This window comes from Passer montanus, unplaced genomic scaffold, assembly GCF_014805655.1.
Source record: "Passer montanus isolate IOZ18808 unplaced genomic scaffold, ASM1480565v1 scaffold130, whole genome shotgun sequence".
Taxonomy (NCBI): domain Eukaryota; kingdom Metazoa; phylum Chordata; class Aves; order Passeriformes; family Passeridae; genus Passer; species Passer montanus.
Genome location: NW_024359833.1, coordinates 238067 through 265353, shown reverse-complemented (window position 1 = coordinate 265353; position 27287 = coordinate 238067). Strand labels below are relative to the sequence as shown.

Genomic DNA, 27287 nt, shown 5'->3' with positions numbered 1-27287 from the left:
TCCTAATATCCAAATTAACCCTCCTCTGCTGCAGCCTGAGGCCGTTCCCTCTCCTCCTGTCCCTGGGAGCACAGCCCGGCTATCCCCTCCTGGCAGGAGCTGTGCAGAGCCACAGGGTCCCCCTGAGCCTCCTTTGCTCCAGGCTCAGCCCCTTCCCAGCTCCCTCAGCCTCTCCCGGGGCTCCATTCCCTTCCCAGCTCCGTTCCCTTCCCTGGCCACGCTCCAGCCCCTCCATTCCCCGTGTGAGGGCCCAGAGGTGACCCAGCACTGGAGCTGTGGCCTCAGCAGGGCCAGCACAGGGCCGGGCACTGCCCCGCTCCCACTGCCACCCACGGCTGGCACAGCCCAGGGGCCATCGGCTCTTGGCCGCCTGGGCACCCCTGGGCTCTGTCCGGCTGCTGCCACAGCCCCCCAGGGCCTGTCCCAGCCCCTTTCCCCCATCCCGGAGCTGCAGGGGTTGTTGTGATCCGAGGGCAGGACCCAGCACTTCCCCTGGCTGTCCCTCATCCCATGGATCCAGCCTGTGCAGAGCCTCTGCAGAGCCCTGCTGCCCTCCAGCAGATCCACATCCCCCCCAGCCTGGTGCTGTCAGGAACCGACTGAGGGGCCCTCGATCCCCTCGTGCAGCCTTTGCTGAGGATGCCGCACAGGCCTGGCCCCAGCCCTCATCCCATGGGAACGCCCTGGTGCCAGCCCAGCTGGGTGTCCCTCCATGTCCCACCCTGCCCTCAGCCCGTTCCTGCCCCGGAGCACAGGGCCCTGTCCATGAGCAGCCAGGTCCTCCAGGAGATGCTGTGGGAGAAGTGTCAAAGGCTCTGTGCAGTCCGGGCAGACACATCCACAGCCTTTCCCTCAGCCCTGAGCAGGTCACCGTGGCCCAGGAGGAGATCAGGTGTGTCAGGCAGGACCTGCCTCTCCTCAACCCAGAGAGGCCAGGCCTGATCTCCTGCTAGTCCTGCTCCTGATGGTTCTCAAGGTGTCCTGCTCCATGGCCTCCCTGGCACTGAGGGGACATGACAGGCCTGTAATTCCCTGGATCCTCCTCCTGACCATTCCTGCAGACGCATGTCACATTTGCCACCTCCAGTTAACTGGGAACTCCCCAGTTTGCCTGGACTGCTGGTAAATGATTGGAAGTGGCCCAGCGAGCTCTCTGCCAGCTCCCTCAGCACCCCTGGCTGGATCCCATCCCACGACTTGGGAGTGTCCGGGTGTTCTAGCAGCTCACTGACCATTCCCTCATGGATTATGGGGGTAACACTCTGCTCCCATCCCTGTGCTGCAGCTCAGGGTGCTGACTAAACAAGGCAAATGTACTGTCCAGTATTCTTCCTAATGGAGTTTGTCCTTGAAAAGAAATAAGTGCATATGCTTGGGAAAAAAATGCAGGCAAAGATGTCTAGACGCAAATGAAACACAAGATAACTACAAACCACTTGTAAAACACTAGTGTGGCAAAAAACACCTACATCTCAAATGTTTGCAAATAAAAGAGTCCAAGCAAGCCAACAACAAAAATACTGATGTGTTTCTACTTGCTAACTAACTAAGATTTGTTAAAGTGCCAGATAATGTACTTTCATTTTAAAACACTTAAAAATATTTTAAAATATTTACTTTAAGAAACGAAGAAAATCTAGACCAATGCAATGTGAATTACAACAATATTTCAGTTACTTTTCTAGTTAAAGGCATTAAATCGGTACATTTTTATGATTTTACAGAGTGCAATGTGATTAAGCCTTACTTAATGACTTTCTTATTTGGGACGTGCTACAGTGAACACCTGACAGTACAAATCAGTGTTATCAAAATGACACATAAGAACTGGGGGATAGGAAGACATGAAAGTGATACTGTAGGAAAAAAAATGTGATTGTCACATTTGTGAAAATATCTTTTTAACATATAAGTATCTGAAGTTGTCGTAAGTACAAAAATTAGTAAACTTTTAACCACTATAAAAATTCATAGTTTTAACTCACAAATCCAACATGTGCATTTACACACAACTTACATAACACATCCCAAAAAGGCAAAGCACAACACAGCCCTGTTTTCCTTTCCTCAGAGAAGCTTCTCAGCCAGCCTAATCTGGAAGACACACATCTTCATGACCATCACAAGGATTTCAAGTCACTTATTCTGTTTTCTTTGCTTGTTTTTCCTTAGCACTGTCATGGTGCTGCTCAGAAGGCTGGTCACAGACTGAAGAGCCGTTGGAAGATGTGGCACTTTCACCCTTCACTTTGGAAGGTGTCTTTAGTGAGCCAAAAAACATTTGGCCCACTGCAGCCTCAATGGGAGCAAGTGGAGAAGTTGCACATCTTGTCAACATCATTTTTACCTATGAAGAACAAGGATCAAATTACAATAGAAGTTGTGATGGCTGCGCAGGTAAACAAGTTCAAAGCTAATGGGGTGCATGGCATTTTCAACTTCCTACACAAGGATGAGGCTGTGCAATCACCAACAGAAGTCTGCTCATTTCAGCTGAAATTGGGCAAAGAATGCTTTTCCTTCTGACCAACACCCTTCACACAGCTATGAAGGGGATCTACAGGGAGGTCAGAGAGGGATTTTTCCTCAGGAAATAGCAATAGGACAAGGGGGAATGGGCACAGATTGAAAGAGAGGAAATTTGAGCTGGATTATAGGAGGAAATTCTTTACAGTGAGGGTGGTGAGATACAGGTTGCCCTGAGATGTTGCTGATATCCCAACCCTGGTAATGTTCAAGACCAGGCTGGATAAAGCCTTGACAAGCCTGGCCTTGGTAGAGGAATGGAACTGGATGGTCTCTGAGGTCCCTTCCAGCCCTTAACATTGCATGACTCTATGTTTCTATGAGCTATACGCAAACAATGTGCACAAAAAAACCCTCTCTATAAGATTAATCATCCTGAGAGCAAATCACATTTAATGCCACACATTTAAGGTGAAGACCAACTTCTATGTGTAAATTTTGTGTCTTGTTCAAACACAAAAACTAAACAGAGTGGCTTTATTCCACTTAAATTAGAAGAATGGAATGTGTAATTACATTTTGAATGTACAGGTCCATAACCAGACTTTAATTAGAATTCCAGACAGCCATATTCACTCCATAATGTTCAGAGATTTAGGTGGGCACCCCTGAGGACATGTAACTTGGAATCAGGATTGAAAAAACAGCTTTTCAGATCAGGGTACTGGACAAGTTTATATTGCAACAGTTTCTACAGCTTTCAGACACATGACAAGTTTCCTAGGAGACATTATTAAGGGACTACACCAGATACACTGTTGCTTTATTAGTTTATTAGTTAAGTAGGTGCGAGTTCCTGACTGTCAGTACAACCATCAGTGTAAGGATTTAGTTACTCCAGAGCAGCTGGACAGCCAGCTCCTGTGGACACCTGCAATTTCTCCCTTCCAGAATAACATTCCTTTCCTTCTTCATTCCCAGCACCCACAGTTCAACAATGCCTTTATCATTTCAGATGGAAAATCAAGTACATAATCTTCAATTCTTGGCTCCCTAAAGTTAAATTCTGCAGAATTAAGCTGGTCAGCTCCTTCCCAGAAAGGAGACTGGAAACCACATTTCCACACATTCTCTGGTGTGTTCAACACCAGCTCTGAAGCTCTTAAAATTGCCAGATATCTGCTAACAGAGATTATATTTTCTTATAAACTAGTAATCCAGAAGAAAGGCATCATCCTGGAAATGAACAAGACTGGAGGGACTGAAGACTTCAGTAGAGAAGTAGTGTCTATTTTATTACAAAATAGTTACAGCTGCTTGAAAGTAGTTTTGGTATGCTTTCCCTTCCCACCCAAACACTTATTTTGTGAACATTTTAAATGAGAATCCAGCTGGTTTGTTTTACTGTTTTACAGACCCACTGGCCACTGCATGGGTACACACAAAAGACAGAACAGGAGAGTTTCTTTCTACAAGAATAGGCCCAGCTGGTTTGTTTTACTGTTTTACAGACCCACTGGCCACTGCATAGGTACACACAAAACATAGAGAATAGGAGAGTTTCTTTCTACGAGAATAAGCTTTTTTCTTTTTTTTTGCTTTTTTTTTTTTTTTGAGATTACAGACATACAAGCCTGGAATATCAAATACTGAATGCCAGAATTCCTGATTTTTTTCCTTTTCCTCCCTGTCCCCTGCATACACTGAACAGAATCAGTAACAGAACAGGTCTTCCATTCTGCTCATACACAGAACTCTAAACACATGACTTCAGCAGGAGCTGGCCTTCCCATCAAGCAGCATGCATTTTGACAATTAAATAAAATATTTTCTGTGATATGGTCAGTAGCAACTTTCAAGTTCTTACCTTGAAGACAACAAGAAAGATGGTGTAAAAAAACACAAGGTTGTGTTTTGCTATTGGCAAGTACTGTCTGCGTTGCAGGGTGAAAAGAACTGCTCCTATCAAAGTTACCTTCACAGGGCTAGAAATCAAACAAAGAATGTTAATTTCTCTTCTCTGCTCTACAGTGCAAGCTACCTGGAAAGCAATACATGTTCTTAGGCGTGCAAAATAATTATTTCTGAATGGAACTAATGAAAACTTGTAGTAATAGTGGTAAGATCCAAAATCCAGCTATAATTAAATTAAGATTTTCACTTTATATACTAATACTACGCTTTCAAGTCCAGCACTACTTTGCACACCCAGAAAACTATGTGACAAACACTCCTCAAAAAAATGCTTCTATTCAGACTTTATACACGATCTTGTTTTTCTTCTTCTTCTCCCAATATATCTTGAAGAGTTAAATTACAGAGCTCACACTACTTGGACTACACATAAAAACAGGTTCTTATACTCCAGGAGACAGTTACTCCAAGGAGCTGCTTAAGGTGTGGAAGAGTAACACAGTCCAAATCCTGGTCCACTGTAACACCCCAGCAGCTCTGGGACTGCCATCAGCTTAAACCTGACTGGAGCCAGGCCTGAATTACCAGGTTTTGTCAACACAGCTGTGCTGGCCTGAGACATGCAAAGATTTCCAATCTATTTCCAGCTTACAGCAATCTTTGTTGTGGTACTAAATCCCCTCCTAGGAATGCAGATAGAAAGCAAGAGATCTTTGGTCAGTTATCCAGAATTCTGTGTATTTCTTAATCTGCATGTGACATGTACAGGTGACATTCCTGTATTCACAGAGCATCTGTTGTGGATCTGCTCTTCTCTGTCTTTTCAGGAACCAAAAAAAGTACATCAAATTCCTGCTCAAGAAGCCCAAAAAACGACCCTGTGTACACAGGCATCTCATCCATTTGCAAGATGTTGGATGCTTTTAACTCTGTAACTTAGTTCAATTTAATGCTCTTAACACTTATACATAAACAAAACTTTTGAAATATTTTTTGAGTTACTTTGAGCCATACCCACAGTGGAGAAGGAGAATATATGCAAGCGATGCCAATCAGTAAGCATTGTTCTGGTGTTGCACCTCTAAAGACAGTTTTACTTGTGTCTACAGTGTTATTTTTGACACTCACTTTTTCTTCTGGAAGTTTACTTTCAAGACTGCCATTTAGGCACTGACAAGAGGAAGAGAAATTCTAAATACTTAGAATTTCAGAAAAAGCCAGCAACTAACACAATCCGCAAAAAGTTGAAATATTGCCAAAGAGAAGGCTACAAATGTCTCTCCTGTTATTCTGTGTCTAGGAGTAGCTGCTGAAAAGCAAGATAGCTTTTTTTAAAAAATAAAATTATTATTTTTAAAGACCTGACTGTAACCTGGGAAAGATCAAAAGAATTTTAGGAAATTATCACAGTGACCTTATCTTGACTTACAATAATAGCTTGTGGCTTTCCAGCCTGTTTCAATTCTCATTTTACAGAGAAAACCAGGAGGCATGTAATATTCCTCATTCTTTGCTTCTGCAAGAGAAGTAACTTTTCCCATCTTGCAGGTCATTTCTGCTATACTGAATAACCAATTTGTACCTTCTCAAATAATTGATGTCTTTGGAGGAAAATAGCACTGGCAGCAAAAGTAAGAGTGACAGTGTTCAAAGGAAGCCATCTTAGTGATGCTCAGAACATACACCAAAATTCACTTGTGTATTTCTGGTACCACTGTGCTTTCATTTTGGACAGAAGACCATGTCCCTGTAAGACAAACTGAGCCAATACTGCTTTCTAGCAAACCCCCACAAGGTCTTTACTACTTTCTGACAAGTTTTGTTGACTTCTTCCCATTTGCAGCTCTTGGGCTGTGAACATAAAATGATTAAAATATCTTCTAAAAGTCCCAAAGTTCATTGTCCCATCTTTCAAAGGATACACACCAAAACAGAGTACAAATATGTCCTAATGGATTTTTTGGGGGGGTTTTCTTTTGTTTCAACCACTGAAAGTAAGCATCCACACTAAGAGCCAGCAAAACAACAGCTAACTCATTGCAGTTTTTTTTTTTTAAAAACTTACTAGGACATCTGCAGGAGCTCATTGGTTTCAGGTTTCCACACTCCTCTCACCAGCTGCTCAAAGTTGGAAATTAAGCCACCACCAGCACCTGAAATTGCAGAGATTTATGGCAAGTTTCCACTGACTGCTACCACTACTATGCCATTGCTCCCAGAAAAACTCATGACACCAGGTGCTAAATGTGGCACCAAAGCCCAGACTTAAAAAGGTTTAATCCAACCTCTCATGCAAACAAGACTCAAACGATGGCCACAAAACCTCAGAGGCTGAGATACTCAGCAAGAAGCTCAGGTCTGTAAGTGACAGATCTGAACTGGTGCAATCATCACATTCACACGTGTTGCTTTCCACATTAGCACAGAAGCAAGCAGAAACAAGAGCTGCACAACTCCTTTCTGAAGTGACCCTGATGGTGTGGCTGCAAATACAGCTGTCAGGCAGGTGGCTTCCAGAATTCCAAATGGCAGGCAGGCAACAAGGGTTATCCCTACGTTTAAAACCAAGTAATGGTTACAACTCCAAAACCTAAGATATCCAGCTCTCTTCTTCTGCCTCATGCAAGGGCACAGCTCTGCTGTTGGAAAGTTCAGCAACAGCCACACAGAAGATTTACTTCTTTATTGTCATTAACTGCCCATCCTGCAAGCTCTCATAAGACCTTCTGAAGGGAACTCCCCTCAAAGTCCTTCAATGTCACCCTTAATTCAGGCAGAAAATCTGCAGCACAGGCTTTTTCCTTCAGGAGACATCAAATGCATCAGGACTACAACGCCCAGCAGAGCAAGGATGGTGCTACAGCTCTGCTGAGGGGCTAGACATTTAAACACCGCCCCAAAAAACCCCAAACCCTCAGAAAAAGATGCTGTGCATGTTACCTCTGGCCCAGCCCACAGCCACCATGACAAGGCAGGCATCTTTGTAGACAGTGTCTGCATGTGCAATGCCATCTGTGATCTTCCAAGTCCTTGTCACTTCTTTCATTCCTGCCACCAGAAGACGAAGAGGCAGAAAGGAAAAGCAGCGGCAGAATAGGTCTTCTGGGCAGTAAAACACTAGGTACCTGAAAGTCATCAGGAAACAAAACATTAGCCACGTTTTCATAATCTTTAAAGATATTTTTGGAGTACAACTAGCAATGCCTGATATACTACTGACAACTCAAAGTCTTGAACATCTTGGAACAAATTTGAAAAGCTTCTGAGCACGCCTGAGCTTTTGCACCAAAACCAAACATTACCTGCTCACTGTCACAGAGAAGAATCTGCTGAAGTCCATCTGAAACAGCTTTACATTCTTCCAATTGTTCTATACCTTATATATGACATTTCTATAACTCAAGTCATGAAAGTGGTATCTGATTGACTTTGTGTGGTTTGAGTTTATTGGTGAGTTATTTTTTGTTTAGTTCAGTGTAGGGGGTTGTTTTGTTTTGGGTTTTTGTTTGGGTTTTTTTTTTTAATAGGATTACTACGGGGTGGTAAATTAAATGCTGACTCTGTGCTTCCAGACTGTAGGTACCTGGAATTATGTAACTTCAGCAAGAATGCCTCCACTAGTTAATGTCATACTAGATGAAATGCGTGGCTATTTTTAAACATATTTAACATCTTAGTACTCACCAATTCTAGCTTTTCCAGCTTTCCAATTACAATCACATTTCTATATTCAAAGCATTGAAATAACACTACAAAAAATATCTTTGATCAACTTGCTTTTAAAACCAAATAAAGATGGCTAACAGTTAAATCCTAAGTGACAGAAAATTTTAAAATATTAGATTATGTAGTGTTCTATTATATGTCTTCAATAATAAATAAAATTCAGTTCTTACTGAGACATTCACAAAAACCCAATCAAGATTAAGTATCTTGATTAAGTTATCTTAAGTAGATTATTTCAGCACAGGAGTAAGAGTAGTAATTGCATAAGAGCAGAGGAAGTGTTTGAAAACAAGGATAAATTTTGTTTTATTAAAAAAAACCAAAACACTGCCCCTTGCTTTAAGGCTTTTGATCTCAATCCTGCCTATCAAGAATTTCTGAGGCCCTTCCCTTTATCTCTTACTGTAAAGTCAGATGCCTCTCTATGCAACCAGGCTTCAATCAAGCCAAAGATGTGGAGAGAGGATGTATTTTACAGACTACGGCAAAAAGCCATTTAAGCCGCCTACTACTCACCAGACAACTCACACCAGAATCAACTCAGATCTGCAGAACGTGGGTTTAGGACCCTGAAGCACGGGTGACAGGACTGGCGCTGGCACTGAAGGGCCACCACGGCACTCCTGCCTGTAATCTCTGCTGACAGTAGATGCCGCTGTCCTACAGACTATTTAGGAGCATTCCTCAAGCCCAGCACGACTCCACTCACTCTCCAGTCCCAAGTGTGGCTTGAGGAATTCCGTTTTGCATGATCTGGGGCCAGGAATTAAGGTCATTACACTCAGGAAGAGTGGACTTTGTAAAGCTGGAAGCTTAAAACGTTTTGTAACGTTCACAGCTTCTCACTAAAACCTTTACTTTGTGCAAGCAAATCACATTGGATCACGGTGAGTTAAACAGAAATCCTGCTCTCCTCAGGTGTACTCCTAGCTCGTGTCACTTGATGAAACAAGCAATCAATCTGCCCACATCAGACTAACACAACCACAGGCAGGTTCTGTTAATAATTCACCAATAATACATATTATTAATTTCACCAGATTAAATATGTCATCTTCTACTGTAACACAAAGGCCACAAAACTAATACATATACCCAGACAGATAGAAACACTTGATTTCATTTCAATGAATTTGCAATTGTAAAACTTATGGGAAAAGTGGAACTAAAGGACTTTAAGCAGGCCAGACTATCTAAATACAGTGATTGAGATTTATAAATTCAAAACCCCACTGCTACTCATGATTTTTGGTAAGTTTGAAGTTTTCTTCAAAGATCACTTTCTGGAACAAATGAACTCCACTGGAAGACCACATTTATATGAAAATAACTCCAGAATGTCTTTTTAACTCCAAAGCAGGCCAAAATGCCTAATACATTATTCAATCATACTATTCAGATAGCTACTGTCTTCTACCACAACACCTGCCCATCTGGGAAGGAATGAAATACAAAAAAAAAATGTGTCTGGAAGTAGGAACTGGAGGAAAGATGTGTCTTGGAACCTCAGTTACAGGAAAAAACAAAATTTTTACATCAGCCAGGTTCTGGTCTTCAAGAGCTACCTTTTAAAAACTTGACTGCATATGAGATGAACATACCTATGTTCAGTAAATCAGCAATTGAATAACTTTATTAAAAGGTCATGTTTGCAGCTGTTTGACCAGGAATATTACAAAAATCTAAGGCAAGTCTGATCTAGCAATAGAGCATTTGGTTAAACAACAGGCTGTAAGAGTTGCTCTCTGTTCCCAGAGAACAAAGCTGCTGTGACACTCTGGATGACAGCATCCAAATCCACAACACTTTCAAGCAAAAATTCTGATTTACATGGAACCTTGATGGTACAGTATCAATTTACAGCATACAGCTTCCTCAGAGCCAGTATCACCCATTTTACTCAATTGTGGCTGCTTACCAGACTGAGGATGCCAGTAGAATATTTATGGTCTTTGCCAGAAATGCTACTGGAGGTTCACCAAGCATCAACGAAGACAAAACTGAGCCCCCAAAGCAATAAAGCATTGCACTAAACCAGCACGCCAAGGGACTTCGGACCGACACTTCCACAACTCCTGTGGGGGAAAAAAAAAAAGCATAAACAGAAATGAAAACTGGAGAAATAACATCATGTTTTAAAGGTCAGTATTTTTCAATTTAGTTCCTTTGGGTAATGAAAAATCCTCCAGCAATCAGCAGGCTCTCAGAGGAAAATTTTCCAGAAATGCAAACCTCAGGGTACGGTGACTTTAACTTACACTCCTAAACAGAAGTTTAGGCTGACACAAAGTGTTCTCTAAATATCTTTTGTGCATTAGTTTGTTATATCTAGGTACCAAGAAGAAAAAGCTTTCAGAGCATAGCAGTGAGGTCTTGCTGTTAACAGCCTGACACAGGGACACACTTGCTTTCAAATTTGTATTAAAAACACCTAAGTGGCTAATCTAAACAGGATTGCTGACATTTGGAGGGTTATTCTAGGAATTCCATTTCTGCTTTTGAGTGTTCCAAGAACTCAAGGTAACTGTTTTCCCTTCTTTTCTCACAATATTCTGCTGTGATTTCTGGCCAAAATGAAAACAGCATCCAGGATAATTATCTAATCGTTTTCAACTGCACTCTTGAACAGAGGAAAAAAGGTTACCTTGAACTACAATAATAAATGTAAATTTCCCTCATTATTAAAAAGGTTGACAGTTTGGTTTACTTCATCATCTTTAAAATTAAGTATCATTTTAAAATGCAAGTTAACTATGCCTAAAAGAGCACTTAATACTAAAAGCTTACACTGGAGGTAATGGGAAGTATTAACCCTTTTCAGAGGACAACAACATTTTACCAAAGCTAGAAATATTGTCAAGTAGCTGTTTTGACTATTTCCTTCCACTTTAAAAGTTCAGTGCTGCCAAAGCCTCCCCTTTACACTGGTTCTGAGCTGTTTGCCTGAACAAGTTTAATTTTCCGTAGTCCAAAGGCTGAAGTACACAAAAGCACTACTGTCTGCCCCAAAATGAAATTTGACATCTGTTCCCAATTCAGAGTAGAAGCTTTGGTTTATCAGGCATTTCTGTGGGAAAAGAAGCTTCTACCCAAAATGAGAGGCTCAAACATTTAAAAAAGCATACAGCACTCTCAATCCATTCAATGTATTAACAAGACTGTTCCAGTTTTAGTGCTGGCATAGATATCAAGTACTGCAGCACTATCAAAATGCCCATAAAACGGCCAATTTATAAAAATGAGCACTCCTAAGCAATACAGAATACTTGAATATAACACAACATCTCTTTTGTCTTCAACTATTTTGTAATTTATTTTTCAAACTGCAGTACCTAGTGCTCCAAGTAAGACACTTGCAAATTATTAATGGCTTGTGTTTACTACTTTTGGAGTAGGTTTAAAATTAGGTATCTGTTCTCTCTTCAGATCTACTCTCCTACAATCACCAGCTTCTCCACACTTCCTTTGCCCCACAACTTAGATTTTCAGTTTTGAGGGCAAAGTGGTTTTCAGTTTTGAGGGCACATCCAGTCTGCCCTCTACCAGTAAGCTCCACAAAAATGCAGGTAAATTTCTTCATTTTACATGTAAAAAGTCATGAAAGTGGAACCTCTATTGCACTTCAAGATTCTTCTGTTGGTCAGCACTAGAAATGGCTCAAATGCCAGTTTTTAACAATTCATACCTGCTTCCCAAAAAGGAATATACACAATACAGAAGACAATGAGACAAAAAAAGTTGAAACTAATTTAAAGATCATCTCAGCATTGCTACCTAAATTATTACTAGGGTATAGCCTTTCAGAGGACAAATTCAGTTTTAAGTAGGTCACATGTCTTTGTACAAAGTGGTCATTTATATTTGTCCTCTGATGCATCCTCTAAAATTAATGAGGCATCACGCAACCACGCAATGGTGGATCTGCCAGAAGCCACCAGCCCTGCAGATGTACACTTCAGAAAGGAAAGGTTTCAAAACACAAGGACTGATTCTGAATATGGTTTTAAGAATGGTTCCTGAACAACAGTAACATAAAAAAACAAACAAAAACAAACAAACAAAAAAAACCAAACAAACAAACAAAAAACACACACCAAAAAAAAAATCAAAGGGGGAAAAAAAACCCACAAAATCCCCAAACCCAAACAACATAAAACAAAAAACAAACAAAAACCAAAACACACACTAACTAACAAACAAACCCCTTACCAACTATTTCTGTCAATAGGATTATATTTGCTTTATTTTTTTTCTGCATGTTCCAAATAAGCAGTAATGCAGACTAAACACACATCCAGTGAGGAAACCAGGTGGGTTTGCACAAGTTTCTTCCAGCACCCCGTTCAACCACACAGAATATCATTAGTTAAGATAAGGGATTTGTAGAGTCAGACTTAACAGAGCTAAATTATGCTGAAGAAATTATTTCTCAAATCACCTGAAACACATCAGGAACTAATGTCAGGAACAAACCAAATATGACCCATCCTCAACCATCAACACCTTTTGCTGTCCCTCCATCCCAAAACAAAGAGAATTTCCAGTTTTACAACTGGCTGGAGCTACAAGCAAGCAACTCCTAAGCCATCCCAAAAGCACTAATGAAGAACTCTTCTTTTAAAACACACAGAAAGCAACAAGCTGGTTGTCACTGCTGTAGTTTGCCAGTCACAAGTGAGCAAGAAAGCCTGGCTAGGAGGATTGGAAAAGTCCCAGTTAGTGTGCACCCATCCATGATCCAAACGCCCACACTGAATCTGATTTTAAGCAGTGGGGGTGGGTTGGTATTTTAATGAGACAGTAATCTGGGATAAAATAAATGTGGCTGTAACTTGACCACATATTGCTGACATCACCAGGCACTCAAGGCTACCCTGCCATTTCCCTGTCAAATTTAGCTACTGTTGTAAGTTTCCAAGAAGAACATAAAGCCTAGACAGCATTAATCCACAATAATATAGCTATATTATGCATTCATAATAACTGCTATTTCAGTTATGATTTAATACTCAGTTCAAACCACTTGGGAAGGGAGAAACAGGCCAGCAGGCAGTCACCTGGATTACAGTTATTAATTCCAATTATTAGAAAATACTCAGGAGTTCTGAACTACCAGCTATTAAGCTGAGAAGGAAAAAAAAATAAATAAAATAGGAGCATGGATCTGACCAGACTTCTGATAGCAATTTTACTTTCCATAAGTGTTGTCTCACTAAAACTACGCAGAGAGGCCTCTCATCCTCATCTTTAGGTGTGCCCACTCCAGAGGAAAAGTTAAAGGTGTTGCATGATAATGTCAGAAAGTCCCTTTCTAAATGGACCTGTTAAAAAGTTTAGCAGCATTAACAAAGTTTGGTGAAGATTCTAGAATGCATAAGCACTTCACACCAGTCTTCACAGTCTGTTAAGTGCATTTCCTCAGCAGACAGCCAAAATTCACCTCGGAACACATAGGAAGGGACCAAATAAGCTCTCACTGAATGAGCAGTGCAGAGCTCTAGAAATCTGAGGCAAGCAGCAGCTCCCAAATTTGCACTACAATCCCAAAAGCCAGCTCAGTTTCCTACACAGTTATCACCTGGGATGCACAATTACTGCAAACGTGTCTAAACACACACCACACGTTAGCTTAGTTGTAAAGACTGAAAGAAGGCCAGCGTCTTCTCACTGAATGAACAGTGCAGAGCCCTAGAAATCTGAGGCAAGCAGCAGCTCCCAAATTTGCACTACAATCCCAAAAGCCAGCTCAGTTTCCTACACAGTTATCACCTGGGACGCACAATTACTGCAAACGTGTCTAAACACACACCACACGTTAGCTTAATTGTAAAGACTGAAAGAAGGCCAGTGTCTACATTTGTGACAGCAAAAAAAAAAAAAATAAAAAAAAAAAAAAAAAAACCCAAAAAAACCCAAAAAAACCCAAAAACACACCAAAAAAAGAAACAAAAAAAAAAAAAACCAAAACAAAAACACACAAAAAAAAAAAAAATAAAAAAAAAAAAAAAAAAACCAAAAAAAAAAGAAACAAAAAAAACCAAACACACACACACACACAAAAAAAAAAAAAATTAAAAAAAATAAAAAACACACCAAAAAAAAAAGAAACAAAAAAAACCAAACACACACCCACACACAAAAAAAAAAAATTTAAAAAAAATAAAAAGCACACCAAAAAAAAAGACAACCCAACAAACAGGTTTGGGGTTAACAGCCACAGTGTAAATGATTATCTGGAAGAGAGCATGCAGACTGAAGTGCCATGATGTCCTGTCGTACAAAACCTTGCTAGTGGAAGCGGAAAGCTTTGCTAAATTCACTTTACAATCTACGGGGGTACAACGCTGACAAGCCACGGGCACAGGACCTACCCAGGAAAACCCTGAGCTGTTTCCTACAAGGCAGAAAGGCCTTAACACCCTAAAAAAGGCGTGTGAAGGATGTGAACCCCAGTTAATCTCCCCTCTCAGATGCAATTCTGGGCAGAGAGAGATATCGGCCTGTGTTACACACCCATCAACCCAACCTCCAGGGCCCTCAGCCCTTTCCCTCCAGACCTCAAAACCGCAACAAACAAACTACCGAATAAAAAACCCGAGGGGGTTTCCAGCTAAACTCTTGGCTTATTTCTCCTCTTAAGTTCTGGAGAGCCAGAAAAGCTTGGCTGGGTGAATCCTGCGGGCAGGCAGACAAGGCTTTACGGAGGGGCCGTGGGGCATTCCCGGCACGGCGGCTCCACACGGGGGAACACCGGGATCGGCACGGGGGTCTCTGTGGGGTGTCCGCCCCGTCCCGCCTCGCCCCGCTCACCCCGCTGCTCCTTCAGCGCCACCACGGAGGCGACATAATGCGCCAGGTCGAAGAAAGGGAACATGCGGAGGCGGGAGAAGCTCAGCGGCACCTGCCAGAGCTCCATGGCCGGGCACGGAGCTCCCGGAGCGGCCGCCCGGCACGGCGGAGCGCGGAGGACGCGGCTTGGCCGCTGCCGGCCGCCGTCAGCGTGAGGCGGGGCGGGCGCGGCGCCTCACGGGGCCGTCCCTCCCTCAGCCCCGCGGCTGGGCGCTGCCAGGTGCCTTTTGTTTGCCTTTTTTTGGTCAAAATGCTGATAAGTCCTGCTCCGGGCGCAGTGCGAGGTCGGTTGTGGCCTCCCTCAGAGCCGCTGCTGCGCTTGTGGTGTTTAGCTGCACCTACCCTGATACACTCTGTTTTTCTTTCCTGTTACATATTTCTGAAGCCCATCAAGAATATTCAGCCTTACCAGCATGTACGCTCGGTTCCGCGTGTGGTCATCCTTCTTTGTTTTTTTTTTCTTTGTTCATCACTTACTGAGGGTATTAATGTACGCGAGATGCTGCCGGAGCTCAGCAGGAGCGCTTTAATGCATCTTTACATCCATTTTCATCGTTTTCTGCCTTCTTAAAGATCTGTGCCCGTGTTGCGCCAATCCCACAGTATTTTCAGCAAAGCTAGTTTGCTCTTGAGCTGCCCAAGTGAAACATTTTGAAAGATCTGCTAACTCCAATATACGTGGCATTTGCTTTTTGTTTGTTCACCAGCCTCGGAGGATCTGAAGGAAATTAATGTAGTATGATGTTTGGGGTTGGAGGGGACATAAAGCTCAGTCATAGGGACACCTTCCACAATCCCAGGTTTCTCTGAGCTCCATCCAGCCTGGCCTTGGACTTTTCCATGGATCCAGGGGCAGCCACAGCCTCTGTGGGTGTCCTGTGCCAGGGTCTCACCACCCTCACAGGGAAGAATTTCTTCCTCATATCTTATTTAGATCTATTCTCTTTCAGTATGAAACCATTCCCCCCCTTGTCCTCTCACTTCATGCCCTTTTAAACAGTCTCTCCGTCTTTATGAAACTCCATTCAGTTTATTAATTTGTGAATTTTTTGGCTGGTTTTCCCCACTAAATTTTCCCCGAGCTGTTTCTGTCTTTTCCATTCGGCTTCCACGTGCTGGTGAAAAGAACTCTTAAAGGCTCTAAGTTTTGCATGAAGTTAAGCAAAGCAGTCTGAAAATGTGCACCTTTCACAGGTGGTCTTAACTCGTTCTTTGCCTACCAAGAACTAATTTCAGGAAATAACTGAAATTATAGAATCATTCTGGGGAAAAGGTTTATGCCTCTCAACACAGAAAACACTTGAATTTTTCCCAGAATAATTTCAGCTTGCTATGAATAGCGAGCTGTTATTTTCATTGATTTGCCTTCTATCAGTACCATTTCATGGAATAAATTCCTATTCTCTGTGTCTTCCTTTCTGTGCTTCCAGTGACTCATTTTCTCCCTGAGGATTGACCCATGTGCATGCAGCCCATTTCTATTTCCTGGCCATTTCCATCTCCTTTTCATCTACATGAACAGATCCTAATTTAGTCAAAGTGATCTCTTCCTAGCCTTGCCATTAACAAATCTAATTCTTATTTTCTGTCGTGCTTGTGTGCAGTCTCAGAAACCAGGGTGTGTTTTCTAGAGCAGATTATCGACTTGCCCCGGCTTACAGGTAATGGGACATAATGCATTAAGCTGCATTCTGTAGCGGGAGTGAGTTCAGGATAATTTTGTTTCCCCCTGAGCGAGGCTCTGTGCAGCCGCGGAGCTACTGGCGGGATTTAAAACGATGTAATCTCTCTCACTCCTTGCAGTACTGGTTTATCCCCACCGAGCGGCATGTGTTTCGTTGCTAGGAGGTGAAAACTGCTCAGGCTATCTCGTTTGTGATCGTAGGAGAGGCAGGGAAATGAAAATGGCAGTGACCGCAAGGAACCCACAGTGACGCAAAAAACCCCAAAAAAGTCGCAGTTTGGGCCAGCAACATCTGCACTGCAGCCACCTCTGTGCCTGCAACTTGCGTAGAGATACCCAAATTCTTTAACTCTGCTGGTACTATTTTTCAGCAGATCAGCAATACCTGCCTGAACTTTCAATTTTTAGTGAGGTCCTCAAATACATGATACTGCACTGTCACTGCACCTGAAGTGTTGCTCTCCAAAGCAGAGTTGTGCTGGTTTGGGCTGGGGTAGAGTTAATTTCCTTCCCCGAGGCTGGTGTGGGGCTGTGGTTTGGATCTGTGCTGAGCTCAAGGGGATGATACCAGAGATGTTTTTGTTACTGCTGATTGAACAGAGCCAAGGACTTTGCCCTTCCTCAAGATGAGGAGCCCCAGCTGGGACAGGTGACCCCAGCTGAGCCCGGGGATGTTCCAGACCGTGAGACATCATGTTCAGTGTATAAAGTGGGAGGGAAAGGAAGGGGGGACATTTGGAGTGGTGGAATTTGTCCTCCCAAGTTTCTGTGTGATGGGACCCTGCTCTGCTGGGAATGGCTGAACACCTGCCCAGTCAGGGGGAGCAGGGAATTAATTCCTCTTTTTGCTTTGCTTTTTGCTCCCCTTATTAAACTGTCATTATCTCAGCCTGTGAACTTTTACCCTGCCAATTCTCTCCCCAGTGAGAGGGTGGCTGCCTGGGGCTGGGCTGGTGGCTGGGGTTAAACAACACAGAGGTGGCTGGTGTGAGGGTGGATCTCATAGCAGTGAGGTGGCAAAGCATGTTAACCACCACAGTTTAAACAAGAAAGACATTTTGATGAGTTTTCTACAGCTCCAGCAGAAAAAAAGAACAGCAGTTTATCTAAGACTGCTGGTGAGCAGGGAGAGATTCCTGTGTGTTCAGGGTGGCATCTTAGCATAGATGAAATCAGACCACGGAACACAGTCTGCGTAATAAAAGTAGAGTAACAAATAAGAAAACTTAAAATCTGATCAATTTCCAGCTGTCCCGGATATCTCAGCAATAATTTAAAGACAGCAGGGGATAAAACACCTGAAGTAATCCTGCTCATCCTTGAGCTGAGTGTACAGATACAGAGAGAACCGTGTCAGTGTGAGCTGATGGTATTAGTGTGTAAGCTAGGTGGACCTGTGTGTGTGAAAAACAATTTTTTGTGTTTTTCTGGTTTTAAACTGGAAGAACAGATGCCCCTTTCTTCATAAATTGGGAGCTGGCTAATAGTGAGACCTGAGCAGCACAGTGTGCATATAAGAATTTTAAAGACAGATTGTTCTGTTGTATGAGTGGAAAGCTCAATGTGAAATCAAAGCACAAGCTTGAACTGACTCTCTTGCCCAGTGAATGTTATCCTGACCTTAAAAAACCCCACTGTAAACACCTGCTGAGTAGTTACCCAACTTGCACATTCTCCAGAGTGCCCAGTGAATGTTATCCTGACCTTAAAAAACCCCACTGTAAACACTGCTGAATAGTTACCCAACTTGCACATTCTTCTTAGTACTTTTCAGCAGGGTTATGCTAATTTTTGTGTTTGAAAAAAAAGGTCTGTGTACTTAGTATGGAAGTATAGCTGGTGAAGTTGCTGCTTAATGCAGGATATATTTATTTAGTATTTTATTTTGTAATGTCTGTTGGGGCCCTATAGGAAATGGCCTGGAGTTCAAAAATAGTGCCTTAGGGAGAAAAAAAGGAGGAGAACTTATTCAATATATTTCATCAATATGCCTCAAAACTTTTCTTCTCCAAATCAGGAAATTAGAAATAATCTCTTTTTATGAATTATTAGGTATTTTTGTCTTCTAAGAAGATCTCTCAAACTCAAGTCTGTTCATCAAAATCAAGTCGGATGAAAGTAGTAATCTTTGTCACAATATGGAAGTGGACATTTCCACTGTCTGCTCTCAGCCCACCACATTTGTCATTATTAGCCATGTGCCACACTGCTGTCTTCTCCTTCCAAACAAATTCTCATTCTGCTCCACAGTTTTCTGCCTTGTTTTCCAACAGTTTTTTTTATCCCCATCAAGCTGCTTACTTTGATCTTCTAGAACATTTTCCTGTTTCCTGTCTCACCAGCACCATAAAGTCATCATTTCTTTCAGTGTCACTCCCCACAGCTCGCCTGATTTTCTTGCTTTCTCCATGGCATCCTCAGCATTTATTCATGGCTTATTACACCTGTCAGTCTGCTGTTTTTCTCCGAGAATCTGGCTGTTCATTCCACTTTTGTCACCTTACTTGTGGATGCCTTCAGTCATAACTCATAAACTCAGGCCCCGCCTTTACCTTTCTGCATCTTCCAGCTTCATCTGTAACTCTGGTTACCCTCCTTCTTTTCCACTTTTCCTACAGAAGGTCAGGTCCTGTGTCCTTGCAGATTTTCTGGAGGGAAAAAAAAAAATTGAGAAAATAAATCATAGCAAGATCAGAGGGCCAAGTTTCTCCTTACATAACATTACTCTGGTTTGTTTTCTTTGCATGCTGGTTAATGCCAATCTAAATTGGAAAGTGCAGAAATAATGTTGGTTTGTTTTGGGGTTTTTTTTTTTTTTTTTTTTTAACTGAGCAGTGGTGTTGTTTGACTTACATCCACCTCAGATCCATCCTCTCTCACACGAGATTAGGTTCTCACTATTTATTTAAGGTATTTAAGGTATTTAAGGATCCATTTAAAATTTCTCTTCTCCTGCAGCCTTTGAAGCAGAAACACTGTGTTTTTTCCTAGGACTGTTTTACCTTTTTAAACCTAGGACTGTAGCAATTGTAATCAGTTCTACTGGCCCTATCCAAGAGGTCCGTGGTGTGTACCCTTAGGTCATGGACACACAAGTATGCAAAAGTGTGTTCTCCAGGCTTTGGATGTATACATAAAGGATTTGTATGGCTGTAAAAGAAGTACTCCAGTATTTGGTGTCTTTATTGCAGTAGTAAACTCTGTCATGACTTCACATAGAGTTTAATTCAGGTTAAAAAAAAATTAGATCTTGGCTGCTAGGTCTCTCTTTAGCATATTTTGTTCCTTTACAATATTCTTTCTGAAAGGAGCTGATTTATAGGGTAGATTTTAACTCTTATTACCTTGTTTGTTTCTCTGCTGCATCATTAGACATCACACTTGCTGATTAGTTGGTGGGACTGAGACAAGCCCCAGCCCTCTGTTGATCCAACCACGGTTCAAAGGATGCCTTTCCCTGCAGCTGTGACTTTCCCTCAGCAGTGGCATGCAGGAATGCTGTACTGTCACTGTCCTGTAACATCCCCATGATGAGCTTTTGGTGATTGCGTTGACTTGTGGTTCAGCTCCAGCAAACACTGAGCACCTCCCTGTCCTCTCAGTAGGTACCTGGTTCTCAGGACTGGGTGCTCAGAACACCTACTGTGCCTTTCATCGCTGTAATGCAACAGTTGTGGGCCTGTTTCATCCAGCATCTCAGGATTTTCTTTTTCTGGGAAAAACACATGTCACTGCTAGCTAGTTTCAAGGCTGTAATCAATCACAGCTGGCGTATCACATTCTTCACATATTCTTGTTACATATTAACATCACATGCATATAACTTAAACATGAGACCAAAGTTGCATTTGACTCCCTGTATGTATATAGCAAAATAAACATCCTTGCTTACTGTAACTTACTATCTCTATTTAAAAAATCAAGGAAAAGCAGTGGTTTGAGGCAGGTCATCCCTCAGGTCAGGAGGAAAATAAGGGGACAAGAAAAACAAGAGCAAGACCTTCTCCCCAAGATTATCTTACTTGCTCTCTTTGTCTACTTTGTCAAATCCTTGCCAGTCTGACTGGGTCACTCAAGAGCTGCTGTAGAAGGGAATAAAAGATACAGGAAGACCTCAAACAGTACAAATGACAGGCCTCAAACTACTCCTACTCCTGTGCAGTAAGTCCTGCTGCATGCACTGGCTTTTCTGTGTTACATATATCAGCAGGGCAAAAGCCCAGGTCTTTAAAGTTCATCAGATATCAGTGGATTTTAAGTGTTCCAAGATCTCCAGGCATCCAGCATTCAGGGAGCATAGGATCTGGGATTGCTGATTGTCTCAGATTTAATTTTTCCTTTTTTAATCAGATCTATTTCTGTGAAATGTTACACAGCTCATAAAAATGCTGTTTGATTTGGATCACATCTGATAAGCTTCCCTGCTTCCCAGGGAAAAGAGAGAAAACAAGGCATATTTCCATGCATACAGTGAACACAGATGCTTCCATCAACATCTGACAATTTCAAAATACTCTTTATACTTGAATTTAACCTGGTAATCTTATATTTCTGATATCTTTTTTTTTTCTGCTCTTTTGCTGAGTTGCTCCATTCACAGTGTTATTTAAAACTAATTTTGTTAAATACTGATATAGGCCCTGTAATGCACTACACATTCAGCAAATGAGATCTCAAATAAAGAGGAGCAATGCTGGCAAAATGTTGCATGTTATCTACCCTATCAGGTAAACTTCATGTAAAACCCTAATGCATATGAAACTGAACCCAAGACTGGACCTGAGATGACAGCTTCAGGGTAGTAATTTTTCCTCCTCCATTTGCTTTTATAAAATGATGTCCAGAGGTATTCTACTCAGGGCTTCAGAACTGAACAAATGGTCTGTTCTGCATGAGAAAGAGGAGCTGTCCTTTTTAAGGTAGAGTGCAGAGCAACTGTCTTGCGTCCCTCTCCCATTTTCCCTTGCAATAGCAAAGGATCTGTGGAGATACTTGACAGGGCACAGTCTTGGGCAAACAACTCTAGGTGACATGGCTTGAGCAGGAGGATAGATCAGATGATCTCAGGAATTGCCTGCCAATGCAAACAGTTTTGGGATTTCTTTAACCTTGAAAATGTTGGGGTTTTTTCCATACCCTTTATGTTTTTTTTTCCTCAGGGTTGTTTCCTGAGCAATTCCTGCCGCAGCAAAGATGATGTAAAAACAAGCTGAGACTCCATCAGCTCCTGCAGAGGGACAAGTCCAAGCTGGGAGTTGTGAGCTTGTGTCTGTAAAGTTGCTGTCCATTATTCAATAAATTTGGAGTGCATGGTCAGCCTGACTGGACAGATGAGGGTGCATGTGCTCAGAAGCTGTCTAGTGCCATAGCTACCACCTGAAAAACAATTTGTGGGCTATACTTCAACTACTAGATTCTGAGAAGGATTAGTTAAGGAGAGGAAAAAAAAAAAAGCAACATTCAACAGGAAACAGACTTCTCATTGTGCCCCTTCATTGTATATTCTCCGTGTTCCCTTTTCTGCTCAGTGGCGCAGGCCAGTTTGGGACACTCTAAATTGTCAAGAGCAGCAAGGGGTTACCCGGAGTGTGCTTTGTTTGGCAATACAGACGGCTTTTTTTGTTAACTGACTTGAACCCATTGTGTGTGCACCCCCCCTCCCAAACCTCTCTCCTGCCCTCACCACCCTTATCCCCAGCCCAGCTCACCCTCCGCAGATCCCCTTACTTTGGGTTCATGAAGTACAAATTAGCATAATCAGATTATCTGCGTGGGGTTGTTCAGCACGGAGCTGAAAAGGAAGAAAAGAAAAAGTGCCTGACAAAGAGAAGCCCTGAGGAGGGCAGGGCGGGTGGCATTGCTGTTGTGCTGTGGTGCTGAAAACCTGCACCTGCATAGCAAGCAGATCCTCTTCTCACTAAGGACTCTTAGATGGTATTAAAGCATAGGAATTAATTGGGGGGAGGGTAAGAACACTGAAAGGATGACAGGAAAGCTGGGATGAGGAGAGGAGAGGAGAGGAGAGGAGAGGAGAGGAGAGGAGAGGAGAGGTTCTATTCACTATCTGGACTGGGAATACATGCTTTGCTGACAGAAAAAAACAGTTTGATTTCTATTCATCATGGAGAGGAGATCATCTCGGTAATCTGGCCTATCAAGATAAGACTTTTAGAGTTTCTGCAGGACACTGATAAGAAAGGTGGAAGGAAAAAAAAAAAAGCCAACTGTCTAGGGGCAGGGGTATGTGTCTGTAGTGGGGGTTTCCTGGGCATACTCTGTGGTGGACTTGTCTTGCTACGAGTAGTAAACAATCTGCTTGATTTCCTCAGTGCCTGCCCTGATCTATTCTTTCCGCCCATGCTGGGAAATGAATGCTCCCAGAGGACTCAAGACTCAAATCTGTAGCCACAGGTTTTAAAAGCAGCTGGGGGCTCTGTATGCTGGCGTACTCAGGAACATGGGATTAAATGACTTGAAGGTGCCCATTTTTAAAAATATATTCAGGCTACTTGTACACTACCAGCTCTTCCAGCTGAATTGTCTGACCAGTCAACCTCATCTTTCTGATGTGTCTTAAAAGCATTCATGGACAGACATTACAAGAAAAACACCCCAAAAAGCAGTCACAGCAACCCTAAAATGTTTCAAGTTGAGCCCTCGAGATCAAGAGTCTTACTGACAGCCCCAGCCCTAGAGTTTTTCCATACTTCAGAGAGTCAGGATAAAAGGAAACATAAATGTCAGGGTAAGTCAAGCTTTGAGGCAGTATTTATAACACACTCCTGCCTAACTTGAACCTCCAGTTTTCAAGAAGACTGTCTTTGGTTTGATTTATCTTAACAGCACCACACAGAGAGCTGCTGGAAATATTTAACTGATGAAGTTGTGATAAATAGCAGAGAAACTTTTTCTTTACTATTCTTTTAGCAGTATTTTCACGTCTTTGAATTTAAAAAATTTATTTTAGCAACTTATAGCCGTACTGTTGAGGGACATAGAAAACATGTTTGATAACCAGAAACACATAATCAGTGTATGTCTGTTTTGGTTCAGAAGCCTGTACTTTTGGGACATATTTGAGATTAATGGAAGCCACTACTTCAGAATTACCAAATTACTGGCAGTTTGAATTACTTGTTAGATGTAAGAGAAACAAGGTGATGTTACTCTGTTTTCTGCAGCTGACATATAAAGGAGTCTGCGTCCATGTCAGAGACAGAAGTCTATGTCCCTACAACAAGTGTAGTGTCAATCCAGGTTATGTCAGGCACTGGCAATCTGTCTTGTTTTCGGGTTTTTTCACTTACATTATTCTTTAGTCTGAAAAAATAATTATTTTGATTATAAATGCAAAATTTTTTCATTTTTGTTTGCATGTGACCTTAAATGAACTTAAATGGATTTCAAGGAGATGATAAAGGTAACATAGATCAATGGATAATAGATAGACAGAAAGATATAAAGACAGACACGTCTCATTTGTGTTTTCTGTATCTGCTGAGCTTTTCCATTCAAAATTGACAGGTAAACTTATGCTGCTGAAGTTACCTGCCATGACTTTCTCACTTCTAAACCTGAGATCTGGGGAGCTCCTGTTTGCATTCCACACATCTATGCAGAAATGTGGCCTTTGAGACTGGGCTGTCCTGTGCCAAGCACAGTGGCTGGGCATGTTCACCAGACAGCAGCTGGCTGCTCTTCTGTGCCTGGAAATTTGGGGAAAATGCAGCATAGCTCAGGAGGAAGAGCCAGAGCGGGCAGCTCCCTTCGGTGCTGAGTTATTTCAGTTCCCTTTCAAGTGGTGGGAATATTTCCCACCCAAGCAGGCTGTGCCAGCACCAAGTGCTCTTGGCAAGTCCAATCTGCCAAGCTCGCTCTGTCTGTAGGGAACTCTCAACTGGCAGCTGGCTTTTTGCCATTCAGTCCCACAGAGACCACTGCAAAGCCTCTCAGCAGGACCAGATTCTTCCCTCTGAATTGTCTTTTAACCTACAGGCAGTAAAATATTTCAGGTCACGGTCAGCTGGTCAGAGATCCTGTGGTTAACTAGGTCTGATAGCCTCCACTCAAGGTGCTTTTAGGCATTGCAGTTTCCTCCTGAGAGTGCAGGTCTTTCCAGTAAGTGTAAAGCTTTTTAAAGCTGGAATTTAGTGCTGTGAAGTCTTGAGCTGAGGGAATCCATCGGTTACGTTCTGGCTGGTTGTAAATCAATGTATCAGAGCATGGCAGTCCTGCTGTGATCTGAAGGCAGAGTTAATGTTGTCTGCTCTTGGCCTTTCTCAGCTGCAGGGCTGAGCACTGCTGTCTGCCAGGGTTTGCCAAATACAGTCACCAAGAGAAAATCAATGCTAATCAATGTCTACAGACAGGGCTGGAAGCAGAACACCTCCCTGGAGACTTGCTGTCTGCAGGCTGTCATCCTTTAGCTTTTCATTAAGGTTTTAGGCTATCTAAGAGTCTGTCTTTCAAGGTGCAGAGTAGGGAATTTTAGAAAAAGTGGGGGACCTTCCCCAGATCTAAGGTACTGTGCCCCCAGCAGGAAGGTGTATGCATGGGAAACCTCTGCTGCCCTGTGCTAGTGAGTGCCTCTCTGCATTGCTGGCCAGCATAAAAGTCAGAGACTCCATCTGAATCCCAGAGCAGTCCATGCTGAGATCCACAGGAGTCCCACTGACTTCTTCCTGCCCCTTGTCCTGAACCTCTTCAGTGCTGTTCTGTGACACTGACACTCAGCAGGACAGATGTACCCAGGAAAGGCTGGCTGCTCTCAGCCTCTCTTTCTGGTTCTCAGTTCTGAGGTGTCTCTTCTCCAAAATAAGTTTATCACAGGGTCCTCTCCTGTAGCCATGATATTTTATGAGAAATCCTCTGCTGGGATTTTTCCCATCCTGAGGAGCTGAGAGCCTCAGGAAAGAAATGTAAACAATAACTCTCTGCTGCTGTGGGATGCAGCAGGAGCTTCTTCCATTGGCCCATGTGGATTGTTTTCAATTAGTGACCAATCACAGCCACCTGTGCCAAGGCTGTGAGCAGTCACAGGATTTTGTTATGCATTCTATTCTATTCTATTCTTGGTCTCTGTAGCCTTCTGATCACCTTTCTCTCTCTCTGTTCTTTTAGTATAGTTTTAATGTAGTATCTCAATATGTTATATAACATAATAAATCAGCCTTCTGAGGAAAATGGAGTCAAGCCTCGTGTCCTCACAGATGGGAGGATCGCCGCAAGACTCTCCCGTGCTCTGCTGGGTTTGCAATCCCAGGCAGTGAAACAAACTGTAGAGGGATGGGATATGCATTTGTGTGCACAATATGGAAAGGGAGGGGAGTGAGAATACATTGGGATGAGGCTCTGTTCCTTACAGAGAAGAACCAACTCAAAGTGCAAAGAAAATTCTGTCCATGGTTTACGGAGAGAACAAAAGTGCATAAATTCAACCAGATATAAGTATTCACTGGGCACAGGGCAATCTCTGTACCTTCTGTAACCCAAGTACTTTTTTGAACTGCTTCTTCCACCCACCTTCTCCCCTCTGATTCTCTCAGCACCTGCTGTATTAAAAATACAATTACACCCTTGAAAAGTGGTGGATTTGGACTCTGTCACTGTGTTGATGACCTTTAGATTTAAGACTGGCTCCCAAGTGACCCCTGCCCCACAGGTCAGTAGTTAAGTCGTCCATTCTCTCCACCTCCTTTCATCACCCAGCCTTCAAAGAACAAAAGTCAGATCTGCCTTGCTCACACTACTTTATCCATGGTCACTACATATCATTCCCTAGCAGCAAAGAAATTTGTGGAAACTGGTTAGACACTGGAAGATAAGTTCCAAAATGGTTCATGAATCATATGCCTGTGAAGCACGTTGGTGCTGCACCTTTACTTTTTGTTTAGAAGCAGGTGCTAGGATGGATCTTAGTGTCCTGAAACAACTCTGCTCTGCCATTTAACGTAGCTGTCCCAGGAATCCTGTGAGTCCCCCTCTGTGATGCTCATTGTACCTTCATTCCCCCTGATTCAGGCAAGGTACAGCAAACAAGGCTGCTGAGTGCAAGCCTCACCACAGTGCCTTCCTCAGCATGGGCAGTACTCCAGAAACACAGGTGGGATCTCACTGTGCATTGTCTAGTGCCAGGCACAGCACGTTCACATCCACCAGGATTTGAACCCACAGAATCTCAAGCCAAAACCCAGATTGCAGACCTGGCCTTCCTCTAACCACAGGCTGGCCTTCACTGGGGTTTGTGCACATCCTTTCAAGATACATTTGCAACTCATTCCTTTCCTTACACAGCCCAAATATCCACCTTCAATTACATTCCACAGCCACAACAGGGATGTTGAGAAAGTGGACGTGATGGGTGTGAGCTCCCTTAGGCTCTGTGACAGGTGAACAGTGACAGAACCTGTTTTCTGCCTCTGGAGAAAGTAATCCTCATTTGAGCTGAAATGTGGAGCTGTATTGTTCCACTGTTCCTGTTAGAAATTCCAAGTGAAGGAAAACTCTGATGAAGTTTCTGCATCACAAATTCACAGGAGCACACTTCACACCCTCTGTGCAGGTTAGGAGAACCATGGGTTGGAGCAGACCATGATTCTTTTAACTTTCCAGCACTCCTTTTTATACCAGGAGATACCAAGAATGCTTC

General features: G+C 42.7%; 1 protein-coding gene across 2 annotated transcripts; it reads right to left on the bottom strand.

The window, feature by feature from the left end:
- Positions 1-165: 165 nt before the first annotated feature.
- Positions 166-15187, bottom strand: TMEM38B (transmembrane protein 38B). Of its 2 annotated transcripts, XM_039699197.1 has the most exons (7): positions 14917-15041; positions 12316-12544; positions 10025-10181; positions 7321-7505; positions 6446-6533; positions 4334-4451; positions 166-2347 (listed from the first exon to the last, which is right to left on the bottom strand). In XM_039699197.1, exons 2-7 carry the CDS (start codon positions 12362-12364, stop codon positions 2141-2143), a joined length of 804 nt encoding a protein of 267 aa, XP_039555131.1. In that variant the 5' UTR covers positions 12365-12544; positions 14917-15041; the 3' UTR covers positions 166-2140. The 2 variants fall into 2 exon arrangements, with proteins under 2 accessions (XP_039555131.1, XP_039555130.1); XM_039699196.1 differs by lacking the exon at positions 12316-12544 and having other exon boundaries at positions 14917-15187.
- Positions 15188-27287: the final 12100 nt, after the last annotated feature.